Consider the following 22,626-nt stretch of genomic DNA (forward strand, 5'->3'; position numbering starts at 1 on the left):
ACAGCCACGTGGGGTCCTTGATGGGCGTGACAACGGCCTTGGTCTGGAGGTAGTTGCGGAGGGCTTAGATGCCCTTCTCCCGCCCGACTCCACTCATCTTGTAGCCGCCGAACGGGATGGTGGCGTCGAACACGTCGTAGCAGTTCACCCACACCATTGCAGACTTGCAGTTGCAGTTGGACACGCACCTGGTTGAAGAAGACCTCGTGGTGCGCGAGCTCGACGGCCTGGTCGTCGTCGGCGTCGTCCATGACGACGAAAGGGGACTTGCCACCGAGCTCCAGCGTCACTGGCTTCAGGTTGCTCCTCGCCGCCAGTTCCAGCACGATCTGCCCCGTGCCCGTCGATCCGGTGAACGCAAGCTGCACCAAAAACGTGCAAGTTGTTCAGGGATCCGATCAGTGCTGGGCACTGAAGCATGCATGGAAAGGCTGGGGTTGAGTTGAGTTACCTTGTCAACGCCCATGTGGCTACAGAGCGCGGTGCCGGTCGTCGTCAAGAAACAGAGAAGAAATGATTAAGCTAGCTATCTGTACATTCATGCATGCGATACGTAACTAAACTAACGTACAAACTAGTAAATATTCTCAGATAATCCAAGGTTATCAAATAGAAAATTCTCCGCAACAATTTCTTTGATTAATCAAACACAAACAGTTTAACTGAAAATTCAAATATAGGATTATAGGAAGAATTTGAATTTTAAAATTATGAAATTAATGACATATCCTTGTAAAATGGGTTGCATTTGCTTTTTAACATCTAAGCTGACAATATTTTTAGAGGTCGAAACTTTATTTGTAATTTTTTTAAAAAAAATAAAATATCAAAACAGCCTAGCAGAAACGGGTTCCTACTTATGCGGTGGAGTCGGCCATTGGTAAGCCGACAGGTCCTATAATTTTTTTTTCACAATTCCTATGTCAAAGTCGCGTGTTTTTTCTCAGTCCGTTTCGAAAATCGAGGCAAAAAAATGAACTGGAGAGAGCCGGAGCCGGTGAAGCCTTGATTTCGAGCTTCACCGGCGCCGGTGCTGGGGTCCAGCGTCGGGAACGTCTTCCCTGGTATTTAAAGGTACACGTCGCTGAGACCCTGATGAACGCCAACGACAGGTCCAAGGTACTAAGCTTGCCATACCAGAAGCAGCGTCGACGAAGTTGCCATTGATGAGGAGCTGGGTGTGCTTCACCTCCACGGCGGGCTGGATTGGCTCCTCTGCGGTGGCAGCAGCGGCTGCCGGTGCAGTGCTGAACCTGTGAAGAAGAGCCCCTGGCAACAGAACGTGTTCAATAAATCCAAAAGTTTCAGCTAGAGCATGAATCACAAAATGCTCAACTCAAAGGTAACGCAGAATCCATGGACTGACGAAACAATTTCTTAGCGTTTGATTAGTACATGCTTCAAACTAGTTCGTTGACGCATGGTAGGCGTGTGATCTATCAGAAAACATGCCACTCCTCCCTCTAATCTCTGTCTAGAACATGCACTAGGACATGCTACATATTCAATAGCAAGTACCCGGCTAGATCTATGCGTGATCCTATAGTCTAACAACTTCACAGAGAAAAGACAAAGGCACTACGCCTGACGACGTGATAAGGTGATTGAAACGGCAGCAGGAAAATGATAGGCGAAGGCAAGACAGCCCTCGTAATTCCAGTATCAGAGATCGATTGCAATCATTAACAGAAATGAATCAAGAAAGAAACAGGGTCCATGAAGAGATCGTCACCTGCTCCGAGGAGAGCGGATTTGCTGGCGGGGGAAGCCGGAGAAGCAGGCGAAGGCCTTGTGAGGAGGAAGCGAGAGAGGACGGAGGAAGCAGCCCTCCTTGCAGCCATGCCCTCAAGCAGGTGCTGAGCGTGCGCGATCAGGATCAGCTCCGGCCTCTGGGGGATATGTATGTCAGGCAAGTCTCTGAGGCCAGTATAGGAGAGCAATGGCCTCCCTTGGCCTGCTCATCAGCCTACCACGGGAGAATTTAATTTTAAAAATAAATATATTTTTAATTGGTTATAATATTGTTATTAATTTGATCAACGTTGATTAATGGTAATATTATGATGTTATTTATAATGAGTTTTGTCATGCATTAATTCTATTTCTGTCCAACGGTGATATAGAATTAGTGTAGAGGACAATTGTATGTTTAATTTTGACCAACGTTGGAACTAAAGCATGCAATTGTTATTATTATGTTTATGTTCTCACTCTATATGAATTGTGTTTTCAGATGGATACAACTTAATGGGTTGTATCGAAGAGATCCCCACTTTCAAAAATGATAACTACACGGAGTGAAAGAAAAATATTGGTCTAGCTTTCATCTTGGTTGAGGTGCACTGGGTAGTCACCTCACCGTGTCCCACTCAGCTTGTGACACCGGCGAGGGTGACAAACGAGGCTGATGCCGCTTGGACAACTAGAGAGAGGGATTTTGCATCCCAAAAGATGTCCTATGACCTTGAGCATAGAAAATGGGTCACTGCTAACAAGAAATATATGATTGTGATAAAGAACACGATTGAACCTGCAATTGTGGGCTCAATCCCAGAGTGTGACACCGTCACCGAGTACCTCGATAGAATAAAGAGTCAGTTCACTGGCTCTTCAAACACATATGCTACCTAGCTGATAAAGTAGCCGGTGACAGAGAGTTACTCTAGAAATAATGGCATAAGAGAGCACATACTAAGGATGAGCAATTTGACATCCAAGCTAAAATCAATGGATCTGGCTCTCAAGGAAGAATTCATTATCCATCTGATTTTTGCTTCTTTGCTAAAGGAGTTTGACACTTTTGTTGTTAACTACAACATACAGCCCAAGAAGTGGAACATGGAGAGGCTCATGGCTATGTGTGTGCAAGAGGAGGAGAGAATGAAAGCCGTCAATGGTAGCACTATCAATTATCTTAAAGACAACAAGAAAAAGAATATTAATCCTAACTCCTCAAAATCAAAGGGAAAGGACCCCATGCTGCATCAGCCTCAGCAGAACAAGTGCACAGTGGAGAAAGGCCAGTGTCTCTATTGCAAGAAGAAGAGACATTATAAGAAAGATTGTCCCGATTACTTAAAGATGGTCAAGACAAAGAAATGTGAGAACATTATTACGTTCATAAATGAATCCCTGTATGTACAGTATTCGAAATCTACTTGATGGATTGACTCAGGTGCAACTATTTATGTTGCTAATTCTTTATAGGGATTCCGTTCGACGAGGACTACGCAAAGAAGCGAAAGACACATTAAAGTTGCAAATGGAGTCCGAGCAGATGTTGAAGCCGTTGACGATCTTTCTCTATAGCTTGCTGATGGTTTCACACTTTTACTGAGAGATGTACTTTATGTTCCCTCCGTACAGAGAAACTTGATTAGTGTTTCATGCTTAGACAATGATGGATATGATTGCCATTTTGGAAATGGCAAATATAAGATAACATTTAATAATGCGTGTGTTGGTTTTGCTATCTTACAAATGAGCTTTATTTGTTATCACTATATGATGATGTGAATGTTGTATGCGATGATGGAAATGTTGCGTGCGACAATGAGAATGTATCATCGTCTGCGGATGTAAACAGAAAACGAAAGAGAGCTCACGATGCGTCGTCGAAATTATAGCACTTTCGTTTAGGCCATATTTCTAGGGAGAGAATAGAAAGACTAGTTAAGAATGATATTCTTCCTCCATTAGAGTTCTCAGATTTAGAATAATGCAGAGAATGCATAAAAGAAAAGTATGTAAAGAAAAATAAGAAAGATATCAAACGAAGCGCATAAATTTTATAGATTATTCACATAGACATTTATGGTCTGTTTCCTGTAAAGAGTGTGGATGATTATGATTCATTCATAACATTCACAGATGACTACTCCCGTTATAGGTACATTTATCCAATCAAAGAAAGAACAAAAACATTGAATAAATTTAAGATATTTAAGGCAAAAGTTGAAAACCAACACAATTTAAAAGATTAAGATAGTCAGGTCCGACCGTGGGGGGAGTACTACGGTCGGCATACCCCATATGGCCAAGTTCCTAAACCTTTTGCAAGGTTTTTACAGAAGAATGGCATAGTAGCCCAGTATTCTACATCGGATGAACCTCAGCAGAATGGAGTAGCTGAAAGACGCAATCGTACCCTGATGGATATGGTGCGCAGTATGATAAGTTACTCCACCTTACCATTGAGCCTGTGGATGGAGACGTTAAAAACCGTCATTCATATTCTCAATAGAGTACCAAGTAAGTCGGTGCTCAAAACACCATATGAGTTGTGGACAGAAAGAGTACCCTCACTAAACCACTTACATGTGGGGGAGTCCTGCTGAGGCTAAAATATTTAACCCAAACATTGAGAAGCTAGATTCTAAAACAGTAAGTTGTTATTTCATTGGCTACCCAGAAAAGTTAAAAGGTTTTCGTTTCTACTGTCCAGACAGACATACAAAGTTTGTGGAAACGAGACACGCTGTCTTCCTAAAGGATGAAATGATAAGGGGGAGCATGGTAGCTCAAGAAATTGACCTTAAAGAGAAGCGGGTGTATACGCCCACTCTGATGATTCATGAGCCATTTTTCTCACTACATGTTGTCGCTGCACCGACAGTGCAAGATACTATGGTGTCAGCACCTGTTGTTATTCCGCCTGTGGCTATAATGAATGATGATGAGAAACCTGTTCTTCAAGATCCTGTAGAACCTATTGCCACACATGTAGGGGGAGCAACAACAGTCTCAAACAGAAGATGTGCTGTAACACCCCAAATTTTACACTTTTAGAAATAGAGTAAAAATGATTTATTTTGTAGTTTTATGCTCATAAAAACATAGGTAAAAGAAATTTTTCTTTAAATTAAAATCCAACATAAGGGTAACAACATGTTTGCGCATACATGCCGTTGCATTGATACTTTTGTGATGAGTGGTTTGGAAAATAAATTCAAATCTCAATCTTTAAAATATTGCTTTCAAGTAGTGGTTTAAAAAGAATTTGAAAATTTGCAAAAACAAAAGTTAGATAAGATGCCTTGTTTTTTAAATCTAAAGGCTTGGAAAATGTTTTAAGACACGTTAGGACGATGCCTCTCTTTCCTGGAATCTTTCCGACCTTTTTCGGGATTAAATTCATATTTCTTGGAGTTTTATCTTTTTCCTTGATCAATGCAAAAGTCTTTTTCGGGAGCTAAACCACTTTGGTTGTGTTCCTTATCCTTTCATCTATTCCTAGGAATTTTTATGGAATTTTTCGGAGCTCGGAGATATTTTTCAGAGCCTAAATAGTAATTCCCAATTTTCTATAATTATTTTAATTCCGAAAATCAATATTTACTAAAATATCTCGGATTTCCAAAATATCCAAACCCTACGTATATATATATATGCCGGCGTAGCCCTCGATGCGAGGATTCCAGAAGTACAGCCCATTTTTCGAGCCGCCACTCGTAGCCCCGTAGATCGGACGCCGAAGTTCTCCACAGCTAGGTTTCCGGCGAACTTCAGCGAGCTTTTCCGGCCACCTCGGACGTCTTCGGCGAAAACCGCCACCACTAGAAGGTAGCCCTCTTCATCCTCTACGCCGTCGTGTCTTCCGTTTCTCGAATCCATCACCGTTTGAGCGTTTTCCCTTCGTTTTTCCTTTTTCGTTGATGTTTTCGGGCGAGCTTCACCATGGCTTTCTCTGTTCCAGGCCATCTCTGGCCATGGCCGCGGCCTTCCTCGCCTAGGGCCTGGCGCCGCCGCCCCTGGCCCTCACCCGCGCACCTCCAGTCGACTCGGTCAGGCGAGCCGCACCCCCAGCCCCTCCGGTCGCGTGCTCCAGCGTGCAGGCAGCAGGCCGTGCCTGTAGTGGCCGGCAGCCACCGTCTAAAGCCGGCCCCGGTCCAGCCACGTGGGCCCCTGCGCCGTGCAGGCCTGTGCCGCCGCTGGCCAGCCAGGTCCGGCCGTCCCCGGCCCCTTCCTCCTGTGCGCTGTGCAGCAGCAGCTTACGTGACCAAGGAGGCCACGTACGTTCTGTAGATAGACCAAGGAGGAAGATGATAGTATTTACAAGATTGTCATCTGGTAATTATCATTGATCTTTAATCCTTCGCCGTTTCATCATTTTAGCTCCGTTTCGTCTCGTTCTCATTGCGTTAGTTTCGTGTCGAAGCGCTCTATGCAGTAGCGCTAATGGTTTTCATGTCACATGATTTTTCATATATAGCTAAATATTAAATTGGTTAATATGCTTATAATTAGTTTTATAACTAGAAACAATATAGGTTTTATATCTCGGTGATTATACATAACCTGTTAATTTGATTAATCAGTAACTTCAGTATAGTCTTAGATTATAATTAGTTGAATGTTGCATATGTGTTAAGTATGAATAGATGCCCTCACATGATTTATGTTTTTAATTTATAGATGATTAAATGACTAAAAGTATATATATAATCTTTTATAATTATAAAATATGACGTATGCCAACATTAATGCCTTTTTAATTATGACTTGCTTGGATCAATTATGAGACATAATATAATTGTTCTATTAGTTGCTCTCACATGTTCTATATTTCTAAAGTAAAGTTTAAATACTTTATATAATAAGAGATATGTTGATTAATAAAATATGATTAATTAGTGACATAAACATGTATGTCTTTAAATTGTAATTTGCCAAGTTTAAATGTGACATATATACTTTGAATATATATACTCTCATTTGTTATTATATTTCAATTTAATTTGCATAAATGATATCAAAATATTTATAATTAAGATATGATTAATTTATCTTAGTTTTCTAAATCTAATAACTCAAGTATAAAATGACTTAACTCAATTTTAGATATTCCCCTAAGATATCTTATATATGTTTTATGATCATTAAAATAGATAAAGCATATAGTTTTCTTTCCAACGTAAATCCTTCTATAGATGTTTCTGGTTTACCGTAGCTCCGATTAGTGTGCCTTTCACGTGTGTGTGATCGTAGCAATGTGTAGATTAGATTTCGAATCTTTTCATTGATTGGTGTATTGTTCTAATCTAGTATGTTGCTATGCATGCTTGTTCGGGTGCTTGTGTGGTGCTTTTCGGTCTTGTCCAGTCGGTGAGTTTTGCGTTGGTGATCTATAAGAAGTTGGAGATCAAGAAGAAGAAGAAAACGTTGAAGATTAAAGCTTACCGAAGGATCGGTGTTTAAGGAAAGTATAGCTTGGGTTTTCTTTCTGTGACCATGATCTTGAAACTTGATTAATGAATATGCTATAAACATAAAAGATGATTTGTTAGCAACAACAGGAGGGTTAAATTCCCTCTCCACAAGGTCTCATTTGTAAGTGATCATCCGGGACTTACAGTACAGCTGTAAGGGCTATATGGCTCTGGCTTTAGCTCATTATGAGGTCTTTTTCTAGCTGGCTTAGAGGATACTACGAGTTGGGTATAGGACAGCCTCTGTCCTGTTGAGCCTAGCTATGGTAGCGGCCTTTTTTGGAAGGGGGGTTCTTATATCCGATGACCCTGCGGCCCTTCCCGGTTAGACGGAACCTTTGAAAGGCTTCATAGTGAACCCTACCGGCCTTCCTTTGTAGAGGGTTAAGAGGCTCGCGACCTCGGGCGAAAGGGCAATTCATGACTCACAGTGAAAGTGTACACCTCTGCGCAGAGTTTAATAAACTGGTATACTAGCCGTGCTCACGGATACGAGCGGCCAAGGGATTCTTACGCCAAAGATGAGCACTTGTTTAATTATGCTTAACTGAGTTATTCTGAGCTATTTATTATTCAATTATACTTGATCATGTGGTTATGGAATACACTACCTTGTTGCTATATTTGCGGAGTTCGACATGGACTCACCCTTGCAATTTCCCCCACACCTCAGGCTGGATGACAGTCTGTCAAAGACTTGAGAAGTTGGGCTTGTGGTCAACCAGTCAGTTGGATCTAGTGGAGTGAAGTCTGCACCCGGAGATCAGAGTTGTCTATCCGTTGATTGTTTTCTAAGGTTATCTCTTTTGCTAAGTTCGCTATATATTAAGCATTGTGAATTGATACTGCCCCTTCATTTGTAGCTATATGTGAGGTTTGATTACCAGGGCTCACATATGGTGTGCATTCGGCTTTATCCTTAAAACCGGGTGTTACAAGTGGTATCAAAGCAATGCTGACTGTAGGACGGAGCCTAGTAGAAACTGGCCGTTCTAAGGTTTACAAGTTACAGCAAAAATCCTTGTTCTATAAATCTTGATATTTTCTTCTCTACTACATTCTTACCCTTGATATTCGTTCCCTCCTTGATGCTTCTTTAAAAGCTTTTTGTTCCCATCTACTCCTTGCTTTGATATGCTTTTAGAATCTTGTCTTACCACCTTCTCGCGCAATTCGAAGTTAAGCTATAGGATCTTTACCCATAATATGAAGAAGACGATAGTATCGCAAGTGTTAGTCAATGATTGAATTGTGCACCCTAATTGCTTGTTGGCTTGTCATTATGATTATGTTTTGTTTTGAATCTTTGTAATGAGTGCAATGATTTTGTGGTATTTTCCACAAATTCATTTAGTTTATAGGCATAAGACATAAGGATTAATGAATAGATAGTTGGGTTTTGGTTTTCTCCTGTTTTCCTATCCTATCTTTCTGGAGCAACTTGTCATCTTTGGTTTATATCTCTGTTTTCGGGCAATCAAAAATCATGGTAAACTTTTAGAGAATACTAGACTTCAACATGTTTCTCTGACCTCAAGAATCACCCTGATAGCTATTATGGTTATGAAGTTATGAAAATCATAAGAGGATGTATCTGTGCTGTCAGAAATCTGGAGCAGTCTGTGGTATTCTAGTCATAACGCAATTTTGGTTGGTGCAAAGTTTATGGAATTTTTCTGGATACAACTAGACCTCTGTATCTTTCATATGCCTCTGGAATCACTATCGTAGCTAATATATTTTGGGAGATATAAACATCACAAGCCCAGTCTGTAATCTGGGACAGTTTCGGTTGTGTGCTGTGTTTGACCAACTTAACTGCCGAATCTGGAAAAGTGTTCTAAAATAAAGTTGTAGAAGATTTCATAAGCTTTCCAACGATATAAAGTACAACTTCATTGGATTTACATAACAGAAGTTATACTAGTTTTACTACGCTGCTGTTTTTATGCTCGCGAGGAACTACAGGTTCTGGTTTTTGCCAATGCACATGAGTCACTTTGGGATAATAGGATGACATCATGATAACTATCTCATTTAGAAGAAGATGCAAGCTATTCTTTGGTGCCCCTGGTTGATGTGTTCTTAAGGGGGGTAGCCAAGGCATAAAGGAATCGCAAGATGGAGGTCTCATACAATCTAGAGCTTCACTTGGAAGTATCGGTTATTCCTACGGTTGAGGAATCACTATTAGACACAAGGATCTTTGTTCAAGATTGTTAATAGGTTGGATCATCTACAAGGAGCTCAAATATTTTGTCAGGATTGGTCTTCGCTTCAAGCTATCATCACTTGGGAGTTCAACCTTCAACTCAAGACAAGTTGGCACTGATGGCATACGAAAATATGATGATTGGACTTCTCAACAGTTGGTTCTTTTGCAACTTAAGCGAGTTTAGTTTGGATGGAGTTCTCTTTTTGGTTGTGGGATGTCTCTAATGATAGAATTATACGGACAATCGCTCAAGAGAGATGTGTTGAGCTGGAACCCGCTTAAGTATGCAAGAGTGATTCAGAGTTCCTTAGAATGGTAAGATTCTATCACACGTTTATTAGAGGTATTATAGTGTTGAACACAAGAGTTTCTTTTATAAAGCGGTCGGCAAGGATATGGATGTGCTCTATGTAAGAAAAGCAGTGAATTGTGCATCAAGACAACTATGGAGGCTTGAGATGGACTATTTGACATATGAGATCTGGAGTTATCATTGTGGAGCATAGTGGTATTATCTACTTGGACATGAAGAGTGATATCTATGTGAATCATAAGAATCTAAGGGACATTTTCAGTAAGTTGGTTTGAGATTGTGACATCAGTGTTGGGTTCAAGTAACCAAATGTTTTTGGTTTAGAAGTATGTGTTATCTTTAGGAGAAATAAAAGTCGTTGCCAATGCCGTTAGCAAATTGGAAGAGCTATGCTAAGAAGATTAGACGACACCATGGATTAAGTTTTGTGTTTAAGAGTCACAACTCAACCTGAGCATATATATAGTTAATAGTGTTTTGAAGTTGGAATCTATTTTGGACCAAGAGAGAGTAATACATGAGGATCAATTGGAATATGGATGTATGAAGTAGTCGATTTGATATCTTGGACTAAAAAAATCTAGCAAGACATGTTGAGAAGTATTGTGTTACATTTTGGAATTAGTGAGGACAAGAGTTTGTCACCTAATGGATTCCAAAGTGGTCTTTGTGAGAAGCATATGGAGTGTTAGTGTGAAGAATAAGCTAGCACCCAGCTGCAACAGTTCATTGAGGTTGTAAAAAAAAGAAAAGAGAAGAGGCCTAACAATTGGAAGTGTATCAGAGAGTTGGTTTGTGGATACTTGAGAGTTAATTAGAGGGCCTATCAACATCTTGGGATCAACGAGTATGCTATTTGGAGTAAAAGTCAAGAGGAATCTTTGTCAAGACGGTGGAACTACTCGAGAAAGTGAAGAAGATCCAATGGCAGTGTGTATTCTAGTGTCTTGATCATCATCTTCCGAATCTCGAGGATGAGATTCATCTTAAGGGGGGTAGAATTGTAACACCCCAAATTTTGCACTTTTAGAAATAGGGTAACAATGATTTATTTTGTAGTTTTGTGCTCATAAAAACATAGGTAAAAGAAATTTTTCTTTAAATTAAAATCCAACATAAGGGTAACAACATGTTTGCGCATACATGCCGTTGCATTGATACTTTTGTGATGAGTGGTTTGGAAAATAAATTCAAATCTCAATCTTTAAAATATTGCTTTCAAGTAGTGGTTTAAAAAGAATTTGAAAATTTGCAAAAACAAAAGTTAGATAAGATGCCTTGTTTTTAAAATCTAAAGGCTTGGAAAAGGTTTTAAGACACGTTAGGACGATGCCTCTCTTTTCGGGAATCTTTTCGACCTTTTTCGGGATTAAATTCATATTTCTTGGAGTTTTATCTTTTTCCTTGATCAATGCAAAAGTCTTTTTCGGGAGCTAAACCACTTTGGTTGTGTTCCTTATCCTTTCATCTATTCCTAGGAATTTTTATGGAATTTTTCGGAGCTCGGAGATATTTTTCAGAGCCTAAATAGTAATTCCCGATTTTCTGTAATTATTTTAATTCCGAAAATCAATATTTACTAAAATATCTCGGATTTCCAAAATATCCAAACCCTACGTATATATATATGCCGGCGTAGCCCTCGATGCGAGGATTCCAGAAGTACAGCCCATTTTTCGAGCCGCCACTCGTAGCCCCGCAGATCGGACGCCGAAGTTCTCCACAGCTAAGTTTCCGGCGAACTTCGGCGAGCTTTTCCGGCCACCTCGGACGTCTCCGGCGAAAACCGCCACCACTAGAAGGTAGCCCTCTTCGTCCTCTACGCCGTCGTGTCTTCCGTTTCTCGAATCCATCACCGTTTGAGTGTTTTCCCTTCGTTTTTCCTTTTTCGTTGATGTTTTCCGGCGAGCTTCGCCATGGCTTTCTCTGTTCCAGGCCATCTCTGGCCATGGCCGCGGCCTTCCTCGCCTAGGGCCTGGCGCCGCCGCCCCTGGCCCTCACCCGCGCACCTCCAGTCGACTCGGTCAGGCGAGCCGCACCCCCAGCCCCTCTGGTCGCGTGCTCCAGCGTGCAGGCAGCAGGCCGTGCCTGTAGTGGCCGGCAGCCACCGTCTAAAGCCGGCCCCGGTCCAGCCACGTGGGCCCCTGCGCTGTGCAGGCCTGTGCCGCCGCTGGCCAGCCAGGTCCGGCCGTCCCCGGCCCCTTCCTCCTGTGCGCTATGCAGCAGCAGCTTACGTGACCAAGGAGGCCACGTACGTGCTGGAGATAGACCAAGGAGGAAGATGATAGTATTTACAAGATTGCCATCTGGTAATTATCATTGATCTTTAATCCTTCGCCGTTTCATCATTTTAGCTCCGTTTCGTCTCGTTCTCATTGCGTTAGTTTCGTGTCGAAGCGCTCTATGCAGTAGCGCTAATGGTTTTCATGTCACATGATTTTTCATATATAGCTAAATATTAAATTGGTTAACATGCTTATAATTAGTTTTATAACTAGAAACAATATAGGTTTTATATCTCGGTGATTATACATAACCTGTTAATTTGATTAATCAGTAACTTTAGTATAGTCTTAGATTATAATTAGTTGAATGTTGCATATGTGTTAAGTATGAATAGATGCCCTCACATGATTTATGTTTTTAATTTATAGATGATTAAATGACTAAAAGTATATATATAATCTTTTATAATTATAAAATATGACGTATGCCAACATTAATGCCTTTTTAATTATGACTTGCTTGGATCAATTATGAGACATAATATAATTGTTCTATTAGTTGCTCTCACATGTTCTATATTTTTAAAGTAAAGTTTAAATACTTTATATAATAAGAGATATGTTGATTAATAAAATATGATTAATTAGTGACATAAACATGTATGTCTTTAAATTGTAATTTGCCAAGTTTAAATGTGACATATATACTTTGAATATATATACTCTCATTTGTTATTATATTTCAATTTAATTTGCATAAATGATATCAAAATATTTATAATTAAGATATGATTAATTTATCTTAGTTTTCTAAATCTAATAACTCAAGTATAAAATGACTTAACTCAATTTTAGATATTCCCCTAAGATATCTTATACATGTTTTATGATCATTAAAATAGATAAAGCATATAGTTTTCTTTCCAACGTAAATCCTTCTATAGATGTTTCTGGTTTACCGTAGCTCCGATTAGTGTGCCTTTCACGTGTGTGTGATCGTAGCAATGTGTAGATTAGATTTCGAATCTTTTCATTGATTGGTGTATTGTTCTAATCTAGTATGTTGCTATGCATGCTTGTTCGGGTGCTTGTGTGGTGCTTTTCGGTCTTGTCCAGTCGATGAGTTTTGCGTTGATGATCTATAAGAAGTTGGAGATCAAGAAGAAGAAGAAGAAAACGTTGAAGATTAAAGCTTACCAAAGGATCGGTGTTTAAGGCAAGTATAGCTTGGGTTTTCTTTCTGTGACCATGATCTTGAAACTTGATTAATGAATATGCTATAAACATAAAAGATGACTTGTTAGCAACAACAGGAGGGTTAAATTCCCTCTCCACAAGGTCTTATTTGTAAGTGATCATCCGGGACTTACAGTACAGCTGTGAGGGCTATATGGCTCTGGCTTTAGCTCAGTATGAGGTCTTTTTCTAGCCGGCTTAGAGGATACTACGAGTTGAGTATAGGACAGCCTCTGTCATGTTGAGCCTAGCTATGGTAGCGGCCTTTTTTTAGAAGGGGGTTCTTATATCCGATGACCCTGCGGCCCTTCCCGGTTAGACAAAACCTTTGAAAGGCTTCATAGTGAACCCTGCCGGCCTTCCTTTGTAGAGGGTTAAGAGGCTCACGACCTCGGGCGAAAGGGCAATTCACGACTCACAGTGAAAGTGTACACCTCTGCGCAGAGTTTAATAAACTGGTATACTAGCCGTGCTCACGGATACGAGCGGCCAAAGGATTCTTACGCCAAAGATGAGCACTTGTTTAATTATGCTTAACTGAGTTATTCTGAGCTATTTATTATTCAATTATACTTGATCATGTGGTTATGGAATACACTACCTTGTTGCTATATTTGCGGAGTTCGACATGGACTCACCCTTGCAATTTCCCCCACACCTCAGGCTGGATGACAGTCTGTCAGAGACTTGAGAAGTTGGGCTTGTGGTCAACCAGTTAGTTGGATCCAGTGGAGTGAAGTCTGCACCCGGAGATCAGAGTTGTCTATCCGTTGATTGTTTTCTAAGGTTATCTCTTTTGCTAAGTTCGCTATATATTAAGCATTGTGAATTGATGCTGCCCCTTCATTTGTAGCTATATGTGATGTTTGATTATCAGGGCTCACATATGGTGTGCATTCGGCTTTGTCCTTAAAACCGGGTATTACAAGTGCCAAATGTGGAGGCCCCTATAAGGTCTCAAAGAGTTAGAAAATCAGCTATTTCTGCTGACTGTGAAGTATACAACACTGAGGAATTTCAAATGGAGGATGATCCCACCTCATTTGAAGAAGCCATGAGAAGTGATCATTCATCAAAGTGGCTTGAGGCCATGGAAGATGAAATGAAATCTATGAATGCCAATAAAGTTTGAGACTTGAAAATAATTCCTAAAGGAGCTAAAACAGTAGGATGTAAATGGGTCTACAAAACAAAACTTGACTCTCAAGGAAATATAGAGAGATATAAAGCGCGACTTGCGACAAAAGGCTTTACGCAAAGAGAAGGAATTTTTCTCCAGTCTCATGTAAGGATTCCTTCAGAATCATAATGGCATTAGTGGCACATTACGATTTAGAATTACATCAGATGGATGTAAAGATGGCATTTTTCGACGGGGACTTGGAGGAACATGTTTACATGGCACAACCGAAAGATTTTATCATGGAAGAAAAAGAACGAATGAGATGCCGCCTAAAAAAATCCATTTATGGATTAAACAAGCTTCAAGACAGTGGTACTTGAAGTTTGATCAGACAATAAGGAATTTTAGGTTTAAAGAGAATGTAGAGGACAATTGTATTTATTCAAAGTTTAAGAATGAGAAGTTTATCTTCCTTATCCTGTATGTGGATGATATCTTACTTGCTAGTAGTGATGTCAGTCTACCACTAGAGACAAATAAGTTTTTGTCCTCAAAATTTGATATGAAAGATCTTGGTGAAGCTTCGTTCTTTCTAAGGATCGAGATTCACCGAGATAGAAGTAAAGGGGTATTAGGACTGTCACAAAAGATATACATAGAAAAGATCTTAAAGAAATTCAATATGCACAAATATAGTCCCTCACTTGCTCCTATAGTCAAGGGCGACAGATATGGGAATTTTTAATGCCCCAGGAATCAGTATGAGATCGATCAAATGAAAACGGTTCCATACGCTTCAGCTGTCGAAAGCTTGCAATATGCTCAAGTATGTACGCGTCATGATTTGGCATTTGTTACCGGGTTACTTGGCAGATTCCAGAGCAATCCTGGAACAGAACACTGAAAATTAGTAAAGAAAGTCTTGCGTTATTTGCAAGGAACGAAAAGCCTCATGATGACGTATAGAAGATCAGATTCACTCCATATAATAGAATATTCAGATTCTGATTATGCGGGAGATGATAGAAAATCCACGTCTGGATATGTATTCACTTTTGCAGGGGCAGCTATTTCATAAAAAAGCTCAAAGCAAACCGTCACTACATCGTCCACAATGTATGCCGAGTTTGTAGCGTGTTATGAGACAACGGGGCAGATGAACAGACTAAAGAAGTTTATACCCGGTTTGAAGGTGGTTGATGACATCTATAGACCACTTAAGTTATACTGCGATAATAATCCGGCAGTACAGTATGCTCACAACAATAAGTCAAGTGGTGCTGCCAAACACATTGACATAAAGTATTATGTTGTGAAAGATAAAATCCGGGATCATGTCATAAGTTTTGAGCATATAAGTACCGAAAAGATGCTCGCGGGTCCGCTTACAAAAGGTTTACCACCCAACGTGTTCAGAGAATATGTAGCCAGCATGGGTTTAAGGGAAAGCCTATAATTCCTGGACAAAAGAAGACCCAAAGTTAAGTATCTATTTCAGAACAGAGTGGTATGTTATAGTTGTTAAATCTATCGGCAATTGACCGTGACGATGAAACATGCTCTATGCGCTAATCTGTAATGGAATGAACAAAAGTAAATGATATGAAATTGAAAGATGGTAGGAGATCAAGAGGGAGATTGTTAGATTGATCTTTAATCCTAAACTGGGCCCAACGGCCCAGTTGGGCCTTTGATCCGCTTTCTGATCGGGGGCGTCCATCTCACTATGGCTGGAGGGTCTCTGTCACACTGCGCAATATATAGAGGTGGGGGCCGACGGCTCTGAGTACGAGGTTCGCCTGAGCTACAGTCTCCACCAACACCTAAACCCTAATTCGATCTAGAGGGGCGCAGCCAGTGACGGGAAGCCACCAGCCGCGCCGCCTCTGCATCTACACCGAAGGGCTCCCACGACGCCGGACTGCACTGTGCCGCCACCGGTCTTCACCGCCGGTCACCACTGCTCATCACCGTCCTCTTCCCCAACCGTCACTGCTCTAGCGCAGACACCTACTCCATAGCGGACGCGAGCGGATCCTCCTCTACGGTGTCAGGTTCAACACGTTCATCCACTCCTCCCTCTAATCTCTGTCTAGAACATGTACTAGGACATACTACACATTCAACGAGTACCCGGCTAGATCTATGCGTGATCCTAGTCTAACAACTTCACAGAGAAAAGACAAAGGCACTACGCCTGACGACGTGATAAGGTGATTGAAACGGCAGCAGGAAAATGATAGGCGAAGGCAAGACGGCCCTCGTAATTCCAGTATCAGAGATCGATTGCAATCATTAACAGAAATGAATCAAGAAAGAAACAGGGTCCATGAAGAGATCGTCACCTGCTCCGAGGAGAGCGGATTTGCCGGCGGGGGAAGCAGGAGAAGCAGGCGAAGGCCTTGTGAGGAGGAAGCGAGAGAGGACGGAGGAAGCAGCCCTCCTTGCAGCCATGCCCTCAAGCAGGTGCTGAGCGTGCGCGATCAGGATCAGCTCCGGCCTCTGGGGGATATGTATGTCAGGCAAGTCTCTGAGGCCAGTATAGGAGAGCAATGGCCTCCCTTGCCCTGCTGCTTTGCGATTCTTTTGGAGGGGCCTAGCCGCCAAGGCTATATATCAGGCCAGTCTCGAGGTTGGAAAGCAGAGTCGCGTGACAGCACGAGTGTAGTTGCTAATCTTGCTGATGACGCACGTCAAGATAAATAAAGGAACAGAAAAGGGAGTGAGAAGCATGACAATATTGTGCTCTACCAGTACTAGGCAATTACGGGAGCACAAGTGTGTAGGGTATGTATAATCTCTATCTTTTATCACTATCTCACCATCCTCTCTGTCTCTCTATCGCTATTGGGTTTTGTCTGTCCATCCCAATGTTCGTCCGTTTCCGCAATATCCCCTCTCTCTTTTTCTGCAACGGCCCATTAATTATGTTTTCCTTATATTAAAACCTGGTGGAGAAATCATAGGTGACCTAGACAAAATGCTCGTTATTCGCACTGACACTCACGATCGTCATAATCCTCACACGCTGTGAACATCCACTGGCAACCTCTCTGTCAATCAAGATTCACCTTCTGCACCTGTACAAGTAATTCTTGGGGTCTCTTTTCATATTGCATAGATAAAAATAAGTTGTTTCTTTTTCGGATGCACATAGAAACTCTATATGCATAATTTTTTTTAAAAAAAAGATGCTGTTAACTGCAACTTTAGAAGAGGACATAGATGAGTATGTCAAAATAGATGAGATAGATGATGCCTCTATTTGGGATCCTTACGATATAGTGTATAACTGTATAACAATATTCGTCAAGACACGCACATGCTGAAGGAAGTGGCAAACATGATGATGCAAAGAGATTAGAGCATGAGTCGAAGGTTCTTCTGCAATTATGAGTATGATGGGATGACGGGAATACCAAACTATCTAACCCAGATATACCACTCGAGTCATGAGGCTCTAATGCATGAGCATTCGACTAGTTGAATAAAACATTAAATCCTCAAATTATTCAGGATAAATATAAAAATATATATTTGTGGGCAAAGTTTAGATAACATTTTGAGTGCAAACAAGGGAAAAATGTCTTCTTCTTTTACCAAACAAAGTAGTAGAGGGTTTTACAAGAAAGATGGTCATTTCCATTCTTGGAAAAAGGTGGAACGTTGTGCTCTATTGGATCAATTTGAGTCCATAGGCGTGTGTGTGTTTTCCCACTTTCCATACGTAAGAGAGACCGGATTTTATTCATGATGATGATTCTGGCTGTCGTGGCTCCTGACTCCTGAGGCATGAGAAGACGAATCCGATTCGACGACTTACGATGGACGACGGATGTCACGGTATAAGTACTGCGTGCAGCCGTAGAGTAACCAGTACAGATCGTTCCAGCCTTTCATGAGCTCACGTGAAAAACAAAGCCGGGACACGGCTGCACGGCCTCACTGGAGGCAGTCCAGCTACAATGAACCGTGCCCACTCTGATCGGTCTATGCGACCAAATAATTCGACAAAGCGCAATGCCAATCTGAAAGACAGGCAGCCTATGCGCAGCAGACTTCGGTACGAACGGCAATCCATCAAGCAAGGACCATCACAGAGTTCACAGGAAAGTTGGCCCCTGCCTCCTGGTCCTGGATGAGAAAAGTTCGTTGGCTTCTAGTCGATGCAACAGTCTCAAGCAACATCCGGAACTGATCATCATCACTGGCTCACTGCAACCAGTGCGTCAGCGTTCTACAGTCCTCAGGGTTCGTTGAGCAACTTGATAAGTGCTCCACCAGGGCCGCTGTTCCAAAACTGTGGGCGCTCACAGATTAAGATCGGATTCTTTCACGCCAGCATCACAAATGGTTTTGGAAGCAGAGCAAGGAATGGTCCAAAGAAAAGAGTGACAATTCGATTTGTATAGGCAGCACATCATCTCCTGTTGGTTGTCTTTTCTGGGGAACAAGAATCGCGGGTAGAATTTTCTCATGTCATAGTTCATCACTGAGGAAACCAAACAAGTTTCTATTGGTGGCTACGGCAAGTAGCCAAGTATACATCTACTAGATCTACCACATGGAAATACAAAACATGCTAACAAAAAGTGGTAACCTAAGGATAATATTGCACAGTGAAAACCATGACCAAGAATGCTACCAACCTGATTTTCATATGTAACACCCTTTGGACTATGATGACTCTGTGAAGATGGGGGGGCAAATAAACTGATTCCTTCAGACCTTGATCTTTGAAAATGTTCCGGTGTCTGAAAAATAGGTGCTTTCGGTTATGTCACCACCTTGGGCAAATGGATTTGACATTTCTATTCCCTGTGGGAAAGAATCATCAAAAAGATGGATCACAGGGCCACAGAAGTTGAGCTGTATGTAAACTGATAGGACGGAAGATAAGGGGAACTGTAGCGATCATAAGCAAAAATAAACTGAGGTAGTGTATCACTTAAATATAATAGAAAAGGAACATTGCAACTCCAACCCAAAACTCACTTACTTGAACTGGCGTAAATGCAAAACTTGATGTCAACCCCAATCTTGATCCACTACTTTCAGAACTCTTCTCTTGGAATCTGATATAAACATATCAAAATAATTAATGATGAGCGACAGATTGTAAAAAGGGACTGTTAAGATTGGAAATGCAGACAAATAAGCTTTTCTTGAAGAATGTATTCAAGTTCATTGCAGCATGCATAATAAAGCAGTTTCTATTCGGAACGGTATCCGGTGCAATGGCATATGCTTCCTGGTAAACAATTTCAAAATATATTATACAAAGACGAGTACTTGCAGATCATCAAGTGAAGAAATGTCACGCACAGGAAAATAAAAAGATAAAAAAAGATAAAAAGGGAAAGGATAACTGCTATTGTAGTTATGGATATTTTTCCAGTATACGGATTCATATGCAATTTTATTATGTAATAGTATATAACAAAGTTTTGCATTTATGTAATAGAAATACTAAAGAGTATTAATTAAAAAGGAGAAAAGCATTCCAGTTCCTGACAGGGTGAAACTAAACAATGTCATTCTAGTGTTCATGTTTTGACTAATAACTAACCCAATGTGCTCTCCTCTGGCATGCCAAACTTCATCCGATTCACAAGCTTCATCGTGTTGGTCTGTGCATATCTGCACAATTGAATTCCCAGATACAAAAAGGTAAGAGGAAATTAGCAAGGGCCACTCACAGTAATATAATAAAGTAAGATGCAAAATGCAAATGAGACAAACAGGTAATGCAATCAGGGAACTCAGACACGTGAATGGGCATTATATAGCAATTTGTTACATGAAGTATAATAGTTTAAAAAAAAATTGGACATAAAAAGTTTCAAATACATTACCTTTCCTTCATTTTCCGGAGCCGACGACCCCCTCATTTCTTTTTAGGCATGGAGTCTGGAATAGGAAGTGGCTTTGGAAGCCTTGCAGGTGGTAGTTGTTGCCACTTTTCAATCTTCTTACTAATTTCTTCTAACAAGTTCTGCCCAGCTGTTCCAGTTGGATCACCTCTTATGGAATCAATCCTTGCTGCTAGTGTTGCCTTTGCAGCTAGAAGTCTACTAGCCTGAGGTCTTAAAGATGGAGGTGTGCTTTGAAATACTTCAGTTTGTTCAAGATAACCAATACGAGACTGCATTGATGCAGTAGAGAATCCAGACAGATTTGTCTTCTTTGCACCGAGAAGCAGCACATTACAAGCGGGCATTTTGGCCAGTGCTTCCAAACCACCAGCCCGACTCATCAGTTTCGAGGCAACAGCACTGCCAACAATGGCAGCAAGGTTTGGTGCAATGTATCCCATTCGTCTCTTCAAAAATTCAAGTAGCATCTTCTTTGTTGCATCAAGGTTAAGAGCTCTGTCGCACGCTTCAATAGTATTTACTAAATTATCTTCAGAAAGAGGCTCCCTGCTAGTTGTTGATTCTGCCATTGTGATCCACATTATGTCTGCAGAAGGTAAAATACCTTTCAAATCAACAAGTGTTAAGTCCATCTCATTTCCAATCTTCCGGACAACACGGGCATAATCAATCGGATGGTGAACACGGGATTCTAGTAGAGGGTGCTTTTGCTTGAACTTGTCACGTATGAAATTGTGGATTATAGTAATCTCATTGTCAATATCTACTGATAAAGCATTGCAATCAAAAACAAGCTGGTACTCTTGATCTTCCAGGATGGCCCCTTGATTGGAGTCACTTATACCTCTTTCAAGTGCATCTTCAACTTTCTGTGAGCAACAAGTAAAAAGGGTTTAGAAAAATGACTTATGAAATGAAGAATGCTAGGGATTACATCGGTAATAAAATGATTTAACAAAGCAGAATAGACTATCCAGTGTTGTCAATTAAATTAAATATCGATAGGATCAATACTTCAGCACAAAAAGATAAATACATAAACACAATTCTCTGAAGTACAACAAAAAGAAGATAATTTTAGACTTTACTTACATTCTAAGATATACACCCATTAATATTTGATGAAGAACTGTTTACATCATGGAAAGTCCATTCAACTGGGAAGATAAAATATGTGAACAGAACTGTTAGTACAAGAGACTAAGTTAACAAAAAATTGTTTTATGTCGTTTAGTATCCATTCATTCACCTGCACAAGAAGCTTTAATTTTAAACTTATTCAGCTTATGCATTGGTGGGTAACAATGGGCAGCCCCATTTAAAATCTCAGGGTGCCTTCAACCATATACTAGTTTAATTACAGTTAACCAGAAATGTAGCAAGGGGGAAAACATGGGTTTCCACGAAATAGCTGGCTTACCTGCATTATGTCTTTATAACGTTGTGTCTTCTGAAGTTTTGAGACACTATCAAGATCAAGAGATTTCAGGTCAGGGAGATTGTCATCAGCATCCTCTTCCAAGTTTTCTGCCTCTGCATTTTCAACTTCCTGAAATAAGCGCAATATGTCAGTAATCAGCTAACAAAATGTGCTGCAGTGTAAGAATCCTTCACAAGAGAGAAATGAACTCACAGGATAGTCTTCTCTGTCCGATAGCTCATCAAGATCCGCCATGAAAGAATCAGCAACACTAGCCTGAAGAAGCAGCCATTAATTGGCAAACTTGTAATTTTGTCAGTCATATTGGTAGCAGAAAAAATGTAAGACTATCACCAAATACTGCATGAGGATGCAGGATAATAACAAGGCAACCATGGCAGAATGCCAAAGTAAGTTATTAAACTGGATGGGTTAAATAGATCTCATAACATGACCAGTCGAATCCAACTAGGCTAACTACGAGTGCACTTGAACCAAGCATACCAAACACAAGCGCGTGATAATATCTCGGCTGGTATCACACATTCTACAAGGCATGTTGCAGGAGGCTAGAATTGTTTCGATTATGAACAATCTCACCTTAATCCAAATTGGAAACGAAGGTGATATGGCGTGGGTGGCGTGGGGAGCGCAGAAGATAGCGAGGGAATGGCGCGGTGGGTTTGTCGCCGGTGGCCACGGATGAATCGCTGACAGCCACGGTCGAAGGAGAAGACCCGCCGCCTTGGGAGGTCCTATTTCCTTCGATGCCTTATTCACAGCAGATCCAGTGACCTTTATACTCATGTGCACTCCTAACAAACTAGGAAACCTTTATACTCATGTGCACTCCTAACAAACTAGGAAACCTTTATACTCATGTGCACTCCTAACAAACTAGGAAACCAACTCCTAATAATCCTCCCGACTCCTTCCTTCCTAACCAAGGATGGTGCATGCGCCTTCTAACCAATGATACCGCACGGGCCTTCTTATTTTAGCCTCTGGAC

At 40.9% G+C, this 22,626-nt stretch overlaps 1 protein-coding gene across 1 annotated transcript; it reads right to left on the minus strand.

Annotated features, from left to right (window-relative positions):
- Positions 1–190: 190 nt before the first annotated feature.
- LOC136467661 (U4/U6 small nuclear ribonucleoprotein Prp31 homolog) lies at positions 191–22,411 on the minus strand. Its single transcript, XM_066466428.1, has 10 exons — positions 22,217–22,411; positions 21,830–21,892; positions 21,617–21,745; positions 20,176–21,065; positions 19,890–19,960; positions 19,320–19,395; positions 19,049–19,138; positions 1,138–1,269; positions 452–470; positions 191–362 (listed from the first exon to the last, which is right to left on the minus strand). The coding sequence occupies exons 2-4, from the start codon at positions 21,869–21,871 to the stop codon at positions 20,208–20,210; spliced, it is 1,029 nt and encodes a 342-aa protein (XP_066322525.1). The 5' UTR covers positions 21,872–21,892; positions 22,217–22,411; the 3' UTR covers positions 191–362; positions 452–470; positions 1,138–1,269; positions 19,049–19,138; positions 19,320–19,395; positions 19,890–19,960; positions 20,176–20,207.
- Positions 22,412–22,626: the final 215 nt, after the last annotated feature.

The sequence above is a fragment of the Miscanthus floridulus genome, chromosome 7 (assembly GCF_019320115.1).
Source record: "Miscanthus floridulus cultivar M001 chromosome 7, ASM1932011v1, whole genome shotgun sequence".
NCBI lineage: Eukaryota > Viridiplantae > Streptophyta > Magnoliopsida > Poales > Poaceae > Miscanthus > Miscanthus floridulus.